The sequence below is a fragment of the Mastigoproctus giganteus genome, chromosome 6 (genome assembly GCF_048544385.1).
Source record: "Mastigoproctus giganteus isolate SK-2022 chromosome 6, ASM4854438v1, whole genome shotgun sequence".
NCBI classification, from domain to species: domain Eukaryota; kingdom Metazoa; phylum Arthropoda; class Arachnida; order Uropygi; family Thelyphonidae; genus Mastigoproctus; species Mastigoproctus giganteus.
The window spans coordinates 147,740,202-147,754,703 of NC_143580.1; the positions used below are offsets into that span (position 1 = coordinate 147,740,202).

The following is a 14,502-nucleotide window of genomic DNA, read 5'->3' on the forward strand; positions in this document are numbered from 1 at the left end:
AGAAAAACGAAGATCTTAAATTTTTTAAGGCACTGAAGGAAAAATTCAGAAATCAGCAAAATTTAAATACATTTTTTTAAGCATCTGCTCATGCTGATAATGAAGGAGAACTGAAGGCATCATTCAATATCTGTCTTATTATAGCAAAGAAAGGAAACGCGTATACCGTTGGTGAGGAGATTATAATACGCAATTAGATGTGATTGAAATGATTAAGGATTCCTATCCTGTTTTAAAATGCCTGCTATTAAGTGCAAATACAGTGCAACGACGCATTGCTGAGATGGCCGATGATGTGGAGAAAACATTGGTGTCTGAGCTTCAAAATTGCAAATTCTCCATCCAACTTTGATGAGTCAGCTTTCGGCAGTTCAAATATTCTGATGGCCTATGTGAGCCAAAAATGTATTGTTGGCAAGTTTTTATTTGCCAGGTATATGAAAGTTGATGGAAAAGGTGAGACAATTTTACAATGTTTGGAAGAGTACTTTAAGAAAAACAATGTTTCCCTTAGCAATGTAACTGCAGTGGCTACAGATGGTGCACCAGCATTGGTTGGCTGTTACAGAGGATTTGCCACCCTTCTCAAAGAAAAGGTTCCAGACATACTCACTGTTCATTGTGTGTTATGCAGACATTATCTTGTATCAAAGAAACTGGTAAATTGCCTATTGCTCTAAAAGTGTTTCAGAAACGTCTGTTTCCCATGTTATATGAAAAAAATGATGAAACATTCAACCAATTACTTTTGCATACCGAAGTAAGGTGGCTGTCAAGAGGTGATAGTTTGCAAAGACTTGTTGATTTGTATGACTCAACTGTGCAGCTTCTTACGATCATAGATCCATCACTATGTGATGAGTTGAAAAAGTGTAAGAACCATCTGTTCTATTTGGCAGACCTGTATTCAAAATTTAATGAAGTACAGAACCGACTCCAAGGTAAAGATGTTACCATCATTCAAGCCCGCACAATTCTGTTACAGTCCCAAGTCAAGATAGGCCTATATAGCTGGCATGCAGAAATTTTCTGTATTTCTCAAACTTAAAACAATTGGCGGGAGGAGTTAAAAAAATTTTCAGATGATCATTTGGAAATATACATCAAGCATCTTGAAAAATTAAGGGAAGACTTTAAAATATGCTTCAAGGACCTGGAGGAAATGTATGTACCTGATTGGATCACTAAGCATTTGATATAAATATCGAAAATGGAGTTGAACCAGGTTACGTAAACAATGAATTCATTGATCATATATAGAAGCACAATCATATATAGAAGCTAAATCTTTATTTAATAATAAAAGTATCAGCGATTATTGGAAGAATATAAACATTACAACAAAATATCCCAAACTTTCTGTAGCCATTGAGCCATTTTTACTTGCATTTCCGAGCACTTACATGGTTGAAGCCGGTTTTAGTAACATAAATATCATTTTAACAAAAGAGAGGAACTGACTGGAATTGGAAGAGCTTGGTGAGTTAAGATTAAAACTCACAAACCTTTTTACAGAGGAATTCAGAAAAAAAACGGAATAAATTTTAAAAAAATGAAGAGTTCAGATAAAAACACTGAGACTTCAAAAGTAAATTTTAAAATTAAAATAAGTAAAAAATATTTGAAATACTTTAATTTTAAATAATATATACATCAAATCAGACCCCATTTAGAGCTTCATTAAATGTTTCCCACATTTTTCGATATAAATTAAGAAACACATCCTGTTCACTGCGATTAAACTCAGAAACAGTCATTAAAATATTGTTGTTATTATTATTATTTTTTTATTAAATGGCTGGGGGGTCGATGAAGTATAAATGATTTCATTAAGGGGTCGTGACTCCAAAAAGTTTGGAGACCTCTGCTTTAGAGACTTCTCCCCATAATCCTCTTTTGCACCTTCTACTAAAGTTGTCATGAAAAAGTTTTTGCCATTCTTCATCTAAAATCATGTTTGCATCAGGAATGTTATTTAACATTTTGGAAAGAAGGTTTATATATTTAATGGTTGCTAGCAGACGTTGAGATATTTTTGTCTATATTTTCACTTTATACCTGTTATTTTTGTCACAAATTAACATTTTTAATTTGCTAGGTATATGCTAACCAATCTCAAAGTTACCAATCAGTTATTTTAGTCATTAGCAATCTTTAATAAATCCTTGTTTCATCAAGTAGTTGTTTAAGATCCTTTTCTACAATCATATATAGGCAATTATGCTTTCTTGTTTCTGTTACTCCTTCCACATAAACTTATGGTAGTCTTTATGCTAAAATACTTCATTTGTAATTAGGAGTACATGCCTTGTTACAGAATTCTGCTAGCCATTTACTATCATCATTATTGTGTTTACTTTCTCCAAAAATATCTCTAATTATAATTTTGATTTTGACCCTGCCTCAATATTACTCTTCTCTTTTTTTTTTTTTTTTTTTTTTTTAGTTTTCAACCTGTCCATAAGCACAGACAAGTTTCATTGTCTAGCTTTCCATCTTAAAAGATACAGTTCCTCTGTATTTATCCCTTAGGTTTCTGCTAATTTCACTTCTTTACCATTTAAACTTCCAACAGTGATAGTATATCTCTTTTGGTGATTATCTTATTTTGATGGTTATTGTTAACAATTATTCTAGTAGCATATTTATCATTGTTTCTTGTTTTCTTACAACTACTGCATGGAAACAAAGATACCTGCTAGTACCCTGCTGATGTAACAACAGGTACCAATTGCTTTGTTCTATGGTAGTAGTGATAAGGTTTTATCCTATAATTTATCCACTCTGGTTGATGTAGTGCTACACTGGCAGCTCATCCTTGTCCATTTGTATCCATATAGTTGGTCCTATACCTTAGACCAGTGGTTTTCAACTGGGGTGCCACAACAACAATTCAGGGGTGGCACGTAATTTGGGTTTAAGTTACTTAAACTTTTTATTATTATTATTTTTTTTAAAATTTATATGTTTATTTCATTATAAAAAGGCGTGCAGTATCTTTGTAATTTTGTGGTGATCTATAATTGATGTTTACTTAGTACCTCTATATAAAGAATAAAATTATTATATACTGTATATATATATAATTTATATTAAGAAATGTAATTTTTTTTATGATTATTACACACACACACACACACACACACACACACACACATCGGATCTAACAGGCAGAAAACTGAGTAGGTTTTCTGCCTGTTAGATCAGAAAAACTGAGTAGGTTTTCTGCCTGTTAGCCGCAAAATAAAATAAATGACTTAGGGGTGTCGTTATTAAAAAAAGGTTGAAAACCACTGCCTTAGACCTTAGCCTGCTCTTTGCAAGATTAGCTTAGGAAATGTGAGCATTCCCTCCTAATTAGCCTCAGACACCCTTTAGTAACCCCTTAAGTGCATAAAAATACAAAGAAAGCAAATAGGAGCTAACAGAGTAGCAACAAAAAAAAGATGAAAAAAGTAGAACAGGGTAAACAAAAAAAATTCAATTTAATGTTAAATATAATTTAATTTAATTCAGTTGTTATGATTGAATGAATTTTATATACAGTTAAAAAAAAAAAAAAAAAAAAGAGTAAAAATTAGACTTAAGAATTTCAATTTTAAAAAGTTATATCAACTAATAAAAGAGAACAGGTGGTACAAATCTTGGGTGATAAATAATAATAAAGGTGAAAGTTATGGTAACATACTAAATAGTGATAAGTGTATAACATTGCAGCATTATACACTGATGAACCAAAACATTATGATCAGCGAGTCGTTATACAAATCGAAGCAACTGCAGGTGAACTACGGCACGTGCATGGGTTGGGACATTGTATAAAAAACACCTGATACTGAGCTTCATCAATCAGTGTTACTCTTGTTCTTCGGATGGGAAAGGCAGCGAACTTAAGTGAGTTTGACAAGGGTCAAATTGTAATGGCCAGATGACTGGGTTAGAGCATATCCAAAACAGTATGGCTGGTGGGATGCTCATGGTCAGCCATGGTTAGTACCTACCGAAAGTGTTCTGAGGAGGGAAAACCCATGAACTGCCGGCAAGGTGTTTGAAGACCAAGGCTCATCAATGCTCGAGGTGAGTGAAGGCTCTCCCGGATGGCACGTGGCAACAGAAAGGCGGCTATGGCACAACATGCTAGTAATTGGAATGCTGGTGACGGGAGTAATGTGTCACAACACACAGTACATCGAACCCTGCTGAAAATGGAGCTGCGTAGCCACAGGGTGCCCCGAGTGCCCATGCCAACCATGGTTCACCAGCGACAGTGCCTGCAATGGGCACGCGAGCATCAAAACTGGACCTTGAGTGATTGGAAGAAGGTCGACTGGTCCAATGAATCACGTTTCCTGTTGCACCATCTGGATGGCTGCGTATGTGTGCGTTGTTTAACTGGGGAAGTGATGGCATCTTGATGCACCATGGGACAAAAACAAGCCAGCGGCGGCGGTGTCATGCTTTGGGTGATGTTCTGCTGGGATGCCCTGGGATGCCCAGTCATCCATGTGCCGGGTACTCTGATGTCTACCACCTACCTAAACATCATTGCTGACCAGGTACACCCTTTCATGGCAGTGGTCTTCCCCTCTGGTGATGCTGTCTTTCAGCAGGATAATGCGCCATGCCACACTGCCCAGATTGTTGGAAAGTGGTTTGCGGAACATGTGGAAGACTTCTAAGTATTGCCCTGGCCTCAAAATTCTCCAGACATCAATCCCATCGAGCATCTGTGGTTTGTGTTTACTTTACAGGAGTTAAAGGATCTGCTGGTTACCAGATACCACAAGGCACATTTAAAAATCTTGTGGTGTCCATGTCTCACCGGGCACGAGCTGTTTTGGCGGCATGTGGAGGACCAACATCATATCAGGTAGGTGGTCATAATGTTTTGGCTCATCAGTGTATAGTGTGCGATGATAAGAAGTATTTTGTGGTAAAATGACTCATCATGAAAGTATCTCAAGATGTCAGACATGTGATGCTTCCTTGCATCATTTGCCATTATTACTACTATTACTCTGTGAATAGCAATCTCAGAAGTTTAACTTACAATTTAGATGAAAATTTGTTTGCTTTTGAGCAATTGTTACATAACATTGAGCTTGTTCGGTTTACGAAATTTGTCATTGAATATCAGAACCTATAAAATCCAGAGACAATTTGCATGTAAAATGAAGAAAAAATAATAAATGCTTGCAGTAATAAGCAATATTTGAAATAAGTTGTTTTTGCTTAAGTGGTATTATTATTGATTTTTTTTCGCTTGCGCATGAACTTAAAATGTCCTTTAATAGCTTCAAATAGTAATTTTAAAGAAAACATTGGTTAAGATAGAAATTAGTTTTTTTTGTTTTTCACTCAGAAGTTTTTATTTCAGAACATTGATTATAAATAGTAATTATTTTTTATTTATATTTTTTAACAGTGAAAGAAGTAGTGACTATCCCCTGGATGAAACAAGTAAGATATTTAAAACCAAATTAGTTTGGAGCTTTTGAGCATATGCAATTTATATAATTACAAAGTATGGGGTTTAAGCATTTCTTTATATATGTAGCTATTAGCAAAACATAGGTAAGAATTTAATGCCTTTAAGTTTCTTGTAAATGAACGTTTGCCAATAGCCACGTATATATGTAAAGAACCATTTAAGTACTATACCTTTTTTGTGGTAAGTTATTTCAATATTGTTCCTACATAGGTTACAGTGACTGTGAGCATAATTGTGTAATATTCCCTTCATTTTCAAAATGAAAACAGGACTACTTTAAATCAGGTTTTAATCAAGTATATTAATATTAATGAAGATAAATTAATGAAAAGAAATCAAACTTCTTTAGTTTCAGCCTAAAAAAGAGGGGGATCTCGTTTAATTTAGGCATCTGCCCAATCCTTCCTTAACCCAGAGGTGGTGGTGTATCACCTGACAGATGATCCTTGAAAATAACAGTTGTGCATTAACTGTTAATTAGTGATTAAAATTCTGAATTTTTTTCCTACCTTCCTAAACATAGAGAAACTTTTACTACGCTCATCTCTGAAGTAATTTTTTACAGTTTTCGCAAAGTAATTGAGTGCGAGAACATGTCATGATCCGAAACAAAATTTCGATTAGGTATTTGTTTATAATTTCAAGTTACTTTATTTTACACATTCACTAGTACAATAAACATCTAGTCTTACTGTATTTTTCATGCTGTGAAGCATACCAAATTTGAAATAAATTTTGAAAAAAAAATTTGAAAACAGCAGTGGATATTAATAACTAGTGTGTGTGTGTGTGATAAATCAAAAATTTAACCAAACCAGTTCAAGGTATGAAGTGAAAGCAAGTAAAATTACATAATGCAGAATAAAGTGAAGGAGAATAAATAAATTTACATAGAGTGGATTTTACCAGAAAACAGATTACTGCCGTTGAACCAACATTACATAGCCTTTAATATAGGAATATATAGAGAATAAGATAATTAAGGTATTTGAAATGCCATGAGTGATGTAAAAAGAAGTGTGTAAACCAAGGATGCCAATAGAAGATATTTGAGTGTAGGAATTGTGGGGAAATGATAAAAGTGCCATGAGCTAAAACCAAAGAGAAAGCCCTATAAAAAAAATTATATACAGTAATACCCCGACTTACGCGAACTCGGAGTTACGCGGTTCTTGATTTTTTCGTTTGGCAACGCTGCCGCCCACTATCTTCAAGGTCGTTTTTCATATGTTATCGATATACGGTGCGACGGCGGAGAATGAGAGCGAAAGATGAACAAAATTCAACTTTGCTGCTTTTATGTTTTTTATATCAGTGAAGGGAAAAACACATTTCACCATAATAACGTAAAAACCAACACAATTCCAGCTATCGGTATAATCGCAAATGCAATTAGATGGAGTTTACTACCAGTTTATAACAGATTTCACTAGCAGAAACGCAACTGGATTTTTATTGTTTTATAGTAGTAACCCCTAGAAATGTGCTTTAGTAAAATGTGAGGTGTTAATAGTGTATCTCTGCCTTTATGGTGTTGTTTATTCAGTTGCTATATGCGCGCAGCTTTGTTTATGCGTATCAAGCGTGCCTCCTCGTTTTGTAATTGCGCTTTATTCCCTAAAATTGAGTAAAATACTTAATTAAAAGGTGTGAAAAGGAAGCGTCCTGGTGAAGACACTGCAGATTCCGAGAGAAAAAGAAAAGCAATTATCGATAAACAGAGGCGGACTGGGTCAAAAATTCTTACCCGGGAAAATCTATAGTGGCCTCATACTATAGTTTATGGCCAAAATCACACAGGCTTATGGCCAGTCCGCCTCTGTCGATAGAGAAAAAATATGAAATTGTGAAAATATGAAATATGAAAAATATGAAAACGCTTTGAGCGAAATGAAAGACCATGTGATATTGCACGTGCTACAGGCCTAAATGAAGCAACAGCGAAAAGCACATGACAATTGCAAACTTGACAGGTTGAAAATTGAAATGGGCTCAATTGTAAAGGGCTTAAAAATTTTAGAAAACATAAGACTCCAACGAAGAACGCGTTATAGCTACAAAGCAAGGAATAAAAAAATTATTAGCTTGCTACGAAGAAATTCTGCGTGAAAAAAATAAGGCGCTGTGTCGTCAGATGAATTTGTTAGATTTTATGAAGCCATCGACATCGAAATAACTTTTTAACGTAAGTCATTTGTTTTTTTAATACATATTTTGTATTAATATGTATAAAGAACTGCAATTTTATTAATATTTTTCTTCTAAACTAGGGTTTTTGTTAGTCCTTGGTCCCAATTAAGCAAAATTTATATGTATTTATATGCAAAGTTGTACCCCGACTTACGCGAATTCGACTTACGCGATTTTCGTCGGACCCACCTATCGCGTAACTTCGGGGTATTACTGTATACATATAAAGTTAATAACATTATTGTCAATTATTAGTAAAAGAATACATTGAATGATACATTATCAAGAGCATCGTACATTATACATCCAAATATTAATTAGCAGAAGCTATATGTTTCTGATTCTGTCTACCAGTAATATCCAGTTATATACAAATAAGATCCAAATTATATACATAAATAGAAAGAGGGGGGGTAATCCTCTGCATACCGTCCTCCAACCCCATTCCCCTCTCTTTATATTCAAAGCTGCATATTGCTCTTACACAAAATTTTTCCCACTTTACTAAGATTCATACTGGTGGTTCAAAAAAACTTGCTCTAAAATAATTTTTATTGATTGTTTCAAGAAACTCAGCAATTTAATTATAAAGGCAAATAAATTGTGCCTAGAGCAAGCATTTAAAATTCTCCTATCAACCCCCCCCCCCAAAAATAATAATAAAAACATAATTTATACTGACTCAGAGAATGCTTTCATAGCTTTGAAAAAACATCTTCCCCACAATCCCTTTAAAACACATAAGATCTCAGTTGATGCATTAGTTACATTCTGTTGGATCCCAGATCACACTAGAATACCAAGGAACGAAAGCATGAATCATGCTACCAAACATCCCGACTAAAGAGTGCAGTGTTAATAAATGTTCTAGTACCATTTCTTGATTATAGATCCCATGTATGTTGAATAGTAAGGGACGATGGCCACTTCTATGAAAAAATTAAATTAATAATAAGTTCCCAAATCAAATCTGTACCACAGTTATGGACCTCCAGAACCTGAATAGGTAAAAAAAAAAATAATAATAATACATGGCTTACTCACCATTTTTTCTTATAGGAAATGAATCTCCACAGTGTACACACTGCCATATACTACTCATGATAAAGCACGTACTTGTTGAATGTACTTTGTACAACAATGCCTGACTCTTATTGTTTTCTCTCAAATCCACAAGATCTTTTGTCACATTTACCTTAGATATGATGCAATCTGTTAGAATTGTTTTCTTTTCTGAAATGAATTCAACTGTTGAATCATATCAAACTAATAACTGTATGATTTCTGACTGTTCCCACAGCAATCATCATGTGTAGCAATTAATTATAGGTATAATATAGCCTAATAGTTCTTGTGCCAGAAAGTCCAGCAACAACTTGTGTTCACCAATCATAAAAATTTTTATACTACATTTTCAGAAGTCCTTGTTAGTTTGTTTGCTTTTTTTATATATATTCTACTTGAAATATGCTAATGTGTGACATTTTACTTATGGATTGCATCAGTTATTATACGAGGTGTGACAAAGTTTCGAGAATAATTCATTTAAAAATTTTATTCTGAAAATTAAATTATACAGATGTGAGGTCATTGCCTTCAAAGTATCCCCTTCAGACTGTACATGTGCATTCCAGCGTAAGATTCATTGATCGTAACATTTCTGGTACTCACTTTCTGATATCTGTTTTAATACCTGCATTACATTACTCTGAATTTCAGAAACTGACTGAAAATGCATTCCTTTCATGACTCCTTTTATTTGAGGAAATAAAAAGAAGTCACAAGGAGACAAATCAGGCGAATACAGAGGGTGCTGCAATGTTGTGATCGATTTTGAAGTTCAAAACTCTTTCACTGCAATGGCAGAATGTGTGGGAGCATTATCATGATGCACAACGAAACAATTTCAGGTCGAACCCAGTTGATTCGCTTCCAAAACTTGAATGTAAAATTGTCTATTGACAGTTTCATTAGGTGGAACAAACTCTTTGTGGACAACTCCTTTTCGATCAAAAAAGAAAATTAACATGGTTTTCACTTTTTTCTTTGACATTCTCGCTTTTTTGGGTCTTGGCGAGTAAGCTTCCTTCCATTGTTGACTTCACCTTTTTGTTTTGGAGTCATAAGCAAATACCCAGCTTTCATCCCCTGTAATCACACGAGAAAGCAAATCTGGAACATCTTCAATGCTTTCCAACATCCCCTGAGAATGTTGCAACCGAATTTCTTTCTGCTCATGAGAAAGGATTTCGGTACCAGCTTTGCACACACTTTCCTCATCAACAAATTTTCAGTCAAAATTAATCTAACACTTTCCCAATTAATGTTTAGTTTTTCAGCAATCATTCTTGTGGTTAACTGCCTGTTGCTTCGAACAAGATCATGCACACAAACAATGTTTTCATCATGTTGGGTTGTGGAAGGACACCCTGAATGCTCAGCATCTTCGACGGATTGACGTCCTTCTCGAAACTGTTTTTCCCAATTGAAAACGCCTGGTTTTGACATGGTATCATTTCCATAAACTCTGGTCAACTTTTCATAAATTTCCATTGACGATTCGCCACTTTTCACCAAAAATTTTATCACAGTTCTTTGCTCTAAATTGCATTCCATTTTTCATGTAACACGGAACTGAAACACATCTTTACATGAACCAACTTGTACAATGACTAAAACGACTGACGATGTTTACCCTTTGCATGCAGGTGGAGGGGTTCAGGCTACACAGTGGGAGGACGTAACGGTTTACAGTGTGGCCATTTTGATGGAAACAAAATTATTCTCGAAACTTTATTGTCACACCTTGTATGTAATTTTTTTATTTTTTTAATGAAAAAATTTAAAAATGGATTTGTTTTTTACACTGGTTATTTTAAATGAAATATTTTATTAATTCTTCTGGAAAAAAAATGCCATAAACAGGAAACTATTAGGCTCTTCTGTTGTCTAATTTCATAGCTACCACTTTATAGATTTATGATGGAGAATCTATCTTTTTTTACTCAATTTGACCCTTCTCCTTCTCACTATCATAATGTAGTTGGTGAGGTGACACAGTTTCTCTATTTTTGCAAAACTCAGTTTTTCCTGTCTTTTTATCTTCCACAAAAAAAAATTTAGTTAGTTTTTTTTTTTTTTTCTTTTAATTTCTGAAATTTCTTTGTTTCATTAACAAATTGGCTGCCAAATGCACTGTTAAGTACTATGGTTGTCACATTGCGAAATAATAGCATTGTTTACTTTTGTGTGGTGCAGTGCTAATTAACAATATCTTTCAGTAAGATGCTAAAGAAATACAGCATAAAATTTCAGAACACATATATACAAGATTTTCCATGTATTGTAAAATCCAAAAAAAATAACATGTTTGCTATGTACCATATGTATATGTGATTTTTCAATTTTAAGCGTTAGGAAATCTAATATAATCATTCCTTTTGCAAACAAATAAACATTACCAACAACATGCAGTGCATAGAAAGAAATGCAAAAACAGCCATTGCATTTTATGGTGACTATGGTGTTGTATGTGCCAAATGTTTATTTGCATCATCTTCTGATTTGTGCTGATCATGCCAGCAAGTTGTTCAGAAATAAATTTCCCAGTAGTTAAATAGCAAAAAAAAAAATACAGTTGTGGAAAAACAGAAGCAGCAGGCATTGTTAGTGATGGCACTGAAAACTGGGTCATTTTCAATTGCTAGAAGTGGCAGTAATCAAAGTGATTCCAAGCTGATTTGGAAGTTGACTACATGGTACAATATTGGACAGCTTCTTCTGAACAACCTGAAAGCATATTGGATTCCTTTAAAAAACTCTAGCATTTATTGTTAATAATTCACTATGGTAGGTCTAAAAACTGAAGTAACAAAGTTATTAAAAGAGGAGATTGAGCATTGGTGGCTGTCTTTGATATCTTATTAATTTGTATGCTGAAAAGAGATCTATATGCCTTCCTGTTAAAGTGAATGAATATTTGGTGGACAACTACTACAATCTAAAAAGAAGTGTGAAAAAGAAAAGATTTAAACAATTTCAACTGAAGCATGCCACTGAAGTAAAAAGATTTTGAATTATGTTTTTTTTCTTTTTTTTGCTAGTTGTTGGCGCATCGGCTTCTGTGGCCATAATGCACCTCCCAAGGTTTTTGCAGTACTTTGATCCAAGCCCGAGGCAGGATTCGAACCCGCGACCTTTGAGTTGCTAGGCAGGCACTTTACCCACCCGGCTAGCCCGGTCGGCTTTGAATTGTGTGTGCACATGGTTACCATCTTTGGTTAAATGGGTAATTAGACAATAGAACAGTGGAAACTTTTGTCAAATGTGTTTAAATAAGAGGTTAGAAGTGGTGACCAAAGCAGTATGAGCACCTTTCAAAGCTACCAAATTGAAATTGAGTAGCACTGGCTCGTGTTCAATTCCAGTTCATTATCCAAAAGTTTTGAAAGACAAATTGATGAGCTCAAGAAAAAGAACTTCTAAATTGCATACCTCAACAGGAAAAGCAAGCTGATAATTAATTCTAGGCATGTTATAAATAAAGTAATCTGCTTGTTTCTTTTAAATGTTATGCCGACATTTGGAAATCCGAACATAGTTCTTCAATCCAGTGTGCCTCACATCAATGTATTGGGGTCATTACTCCTAGATGTGTTGAAGGATAGTGTAGAAATTATTTTTTTACCAACAGTTTTCAAACAACCTTCCATTTTGGAAATTGATTACCATATCAGGCTAAACCAGAAGTACTATTCTGTGTTAGTCTTGGACATTTCTTATGTTAGGGTTGTGGAGAGTCTAAAACAAGAGTAGATTCTGTTCTTTTGTTCACTGAGGAATGTGATATGGCTGCATGCAAATGCGTGGTGTACAATCTCCCATTGAAAAATTATAAATATATGTTCTTATATATGTTTATAAAATTATAAAAATTATATTCTTATAAACACAGATGTTACAGAAATTTCATCAATTGACAGTGCATCATTTTCATATTAAAAAAAAAAAAAGAAAAAAAAGCTTTCTGGTGAAGCTGTGGAAATGCTCTTGATAAATAAGTCTAGACAGTAGGCTATTATTATGAACAAAACTTGGAATAAGCAATTCTAATGAGGGTAAAATTTGCAACAGTATCATATTTGAAGCAAACAAAATCAGTTGTTGCATAATAGAATATCCAAACAGAAACTGATAGAAAATGTTAGGTAAGCTAATATGTAAAAGGATACTGTAGTGGTAAATAATCATATAGTTGTATTTTAATATAAAATGTATTTTGCCAGTAAAATTTAATTTCTAATGAAGTGAACTTTAAACCTTCCTTCTTTTCTAAAAAAATCTCCTGTTTTCTTTCTTTTTTTTTTTCTTTTTTTTTTGGGAAGCACTTTTGCTTTTTGCAAAAAAAAAAAAACCAAAACAAAACAAAACCTGTTTTTAAAATCCTTCTGTTTTTCTTCTTGTTTAAAATTAAATTTATTCAAACTACTCACCTCCACAACACCAGACTGTTCCAGCAGTCAACTTTCTAACTGAAAACAAATTTTTGCACATCTGTCCCTCAACAGTCCTTTTTCAGTTTCAATATCCCCTTATTGTGTTATTCAAGCAAGAGTAAGAGAGTAGCATGACCACTAAAATCTAAACTGGAAAGTTCATAATGCTCATGCTACACCTCATCGATGTTTTCATGCAATTATTCCATGAAAGGCATAAAATTTTGCTTTAAAAACTACTCTATTAAAACTGTATCAATATTTAGGAAAATAGAGGTTTCAGTCCTTACCTTTGAAACAAAATATTTTTACACAAAAATTCTTTTTCATTGCACCTGACAGGCGCAGTCGTATTACCACCGGGATTAATATCCTCTAGTTTTTCCACATAAGAAACAAGTTAGTTAATGTACAGAGTTTTAGTTAATGTCTAAGAAACAAGTTAGTTAATGTGTACAGTATATTACATTTTAGTCACTTTAGCAAATAATAATAATTTCTGATTTATAACAAAATAAGTCATCCCATTGACATGAAAATTTGTTACAAAGATTCCTAAAATATTCTAAGTTAACATTGAATTTTGAAATGAATCAGAGTTCCTGTTCCAAATTTATAGTAATATTTTTGTAGGGAAAACTGGAAGGAAATGTTATGAAATTGAACTTGAACCATCCCAGGGACCAACAGAATCTGCATTTTTCTTGTTGATTAATGCGGAAACATACTTTCATTTATGCTGATTTTTTTAGTGTGTGTGTGGGGGGAGGGGATGAGGGCTGGGAATTCATAACCAGACCTGAAATTTTTCCAAGGATCAACAGAAGAACATAGGTTGAAAATTTGGCCTTGATCCAACTTTTTGTTCTAAAGTAATACACAATGAAATATACTTTCATTTATATGAACAGACTTATGTAGTTGGGAGGCTATGATTGCTCCTAAAAGCTTTCCAGGGATAAACGAAACATGCTTAAAATGTGATATCGATTGAACTTTTTTATTATTAAGTAATGTCTAAATGTCCAATAACATACTTCCATTACAAGTGGGTAACATATCCAGTACGTTAAATTTCAGGCACTTTTTCATTTTTTTGTGATTAACTGAAGTGAAAAGTAAATATAGTATCTTCTTATCAATTAAATACTAAGATTATAACTTTATAGAACACTTAATAAAATTCTGTAGTTCTATTCTGGAAACTTAGCCTTTCAGTTTAATTACAACTGTATAATGTTTATTGTTCTTTCCCATACACTTTTAAGTTACTTTTTTTTTATCTGTATATATGTATCTGTTCACAGTTGACACCAGATTCATGAG

General features: G+C 33.7%; 1 protein-coding gene across 1 annotated transcript in view; it reads left to right on the plus strand.

Annotated features, from left to right (window-relative positions):
• The window catches only part of LOC150084646 (transcriptional adapter 2-beta-like), a 356,600-nt gene that overhangs the window by 288,551 nt on the left and 53,547 nt on the right, over positions 1-14,502 (plus strand). Inside the window, exon 16 of the mRNA XM_090376312.1 lies at positions 5,426-5,460. Within this exon, the coding sequence (XP_090232438.1) occupies positions 5,426-5,460 (35 nt within the window). The remainder of the gene's footprint in view (positions 1-5,425; positions 5,461-14,502) is intronic.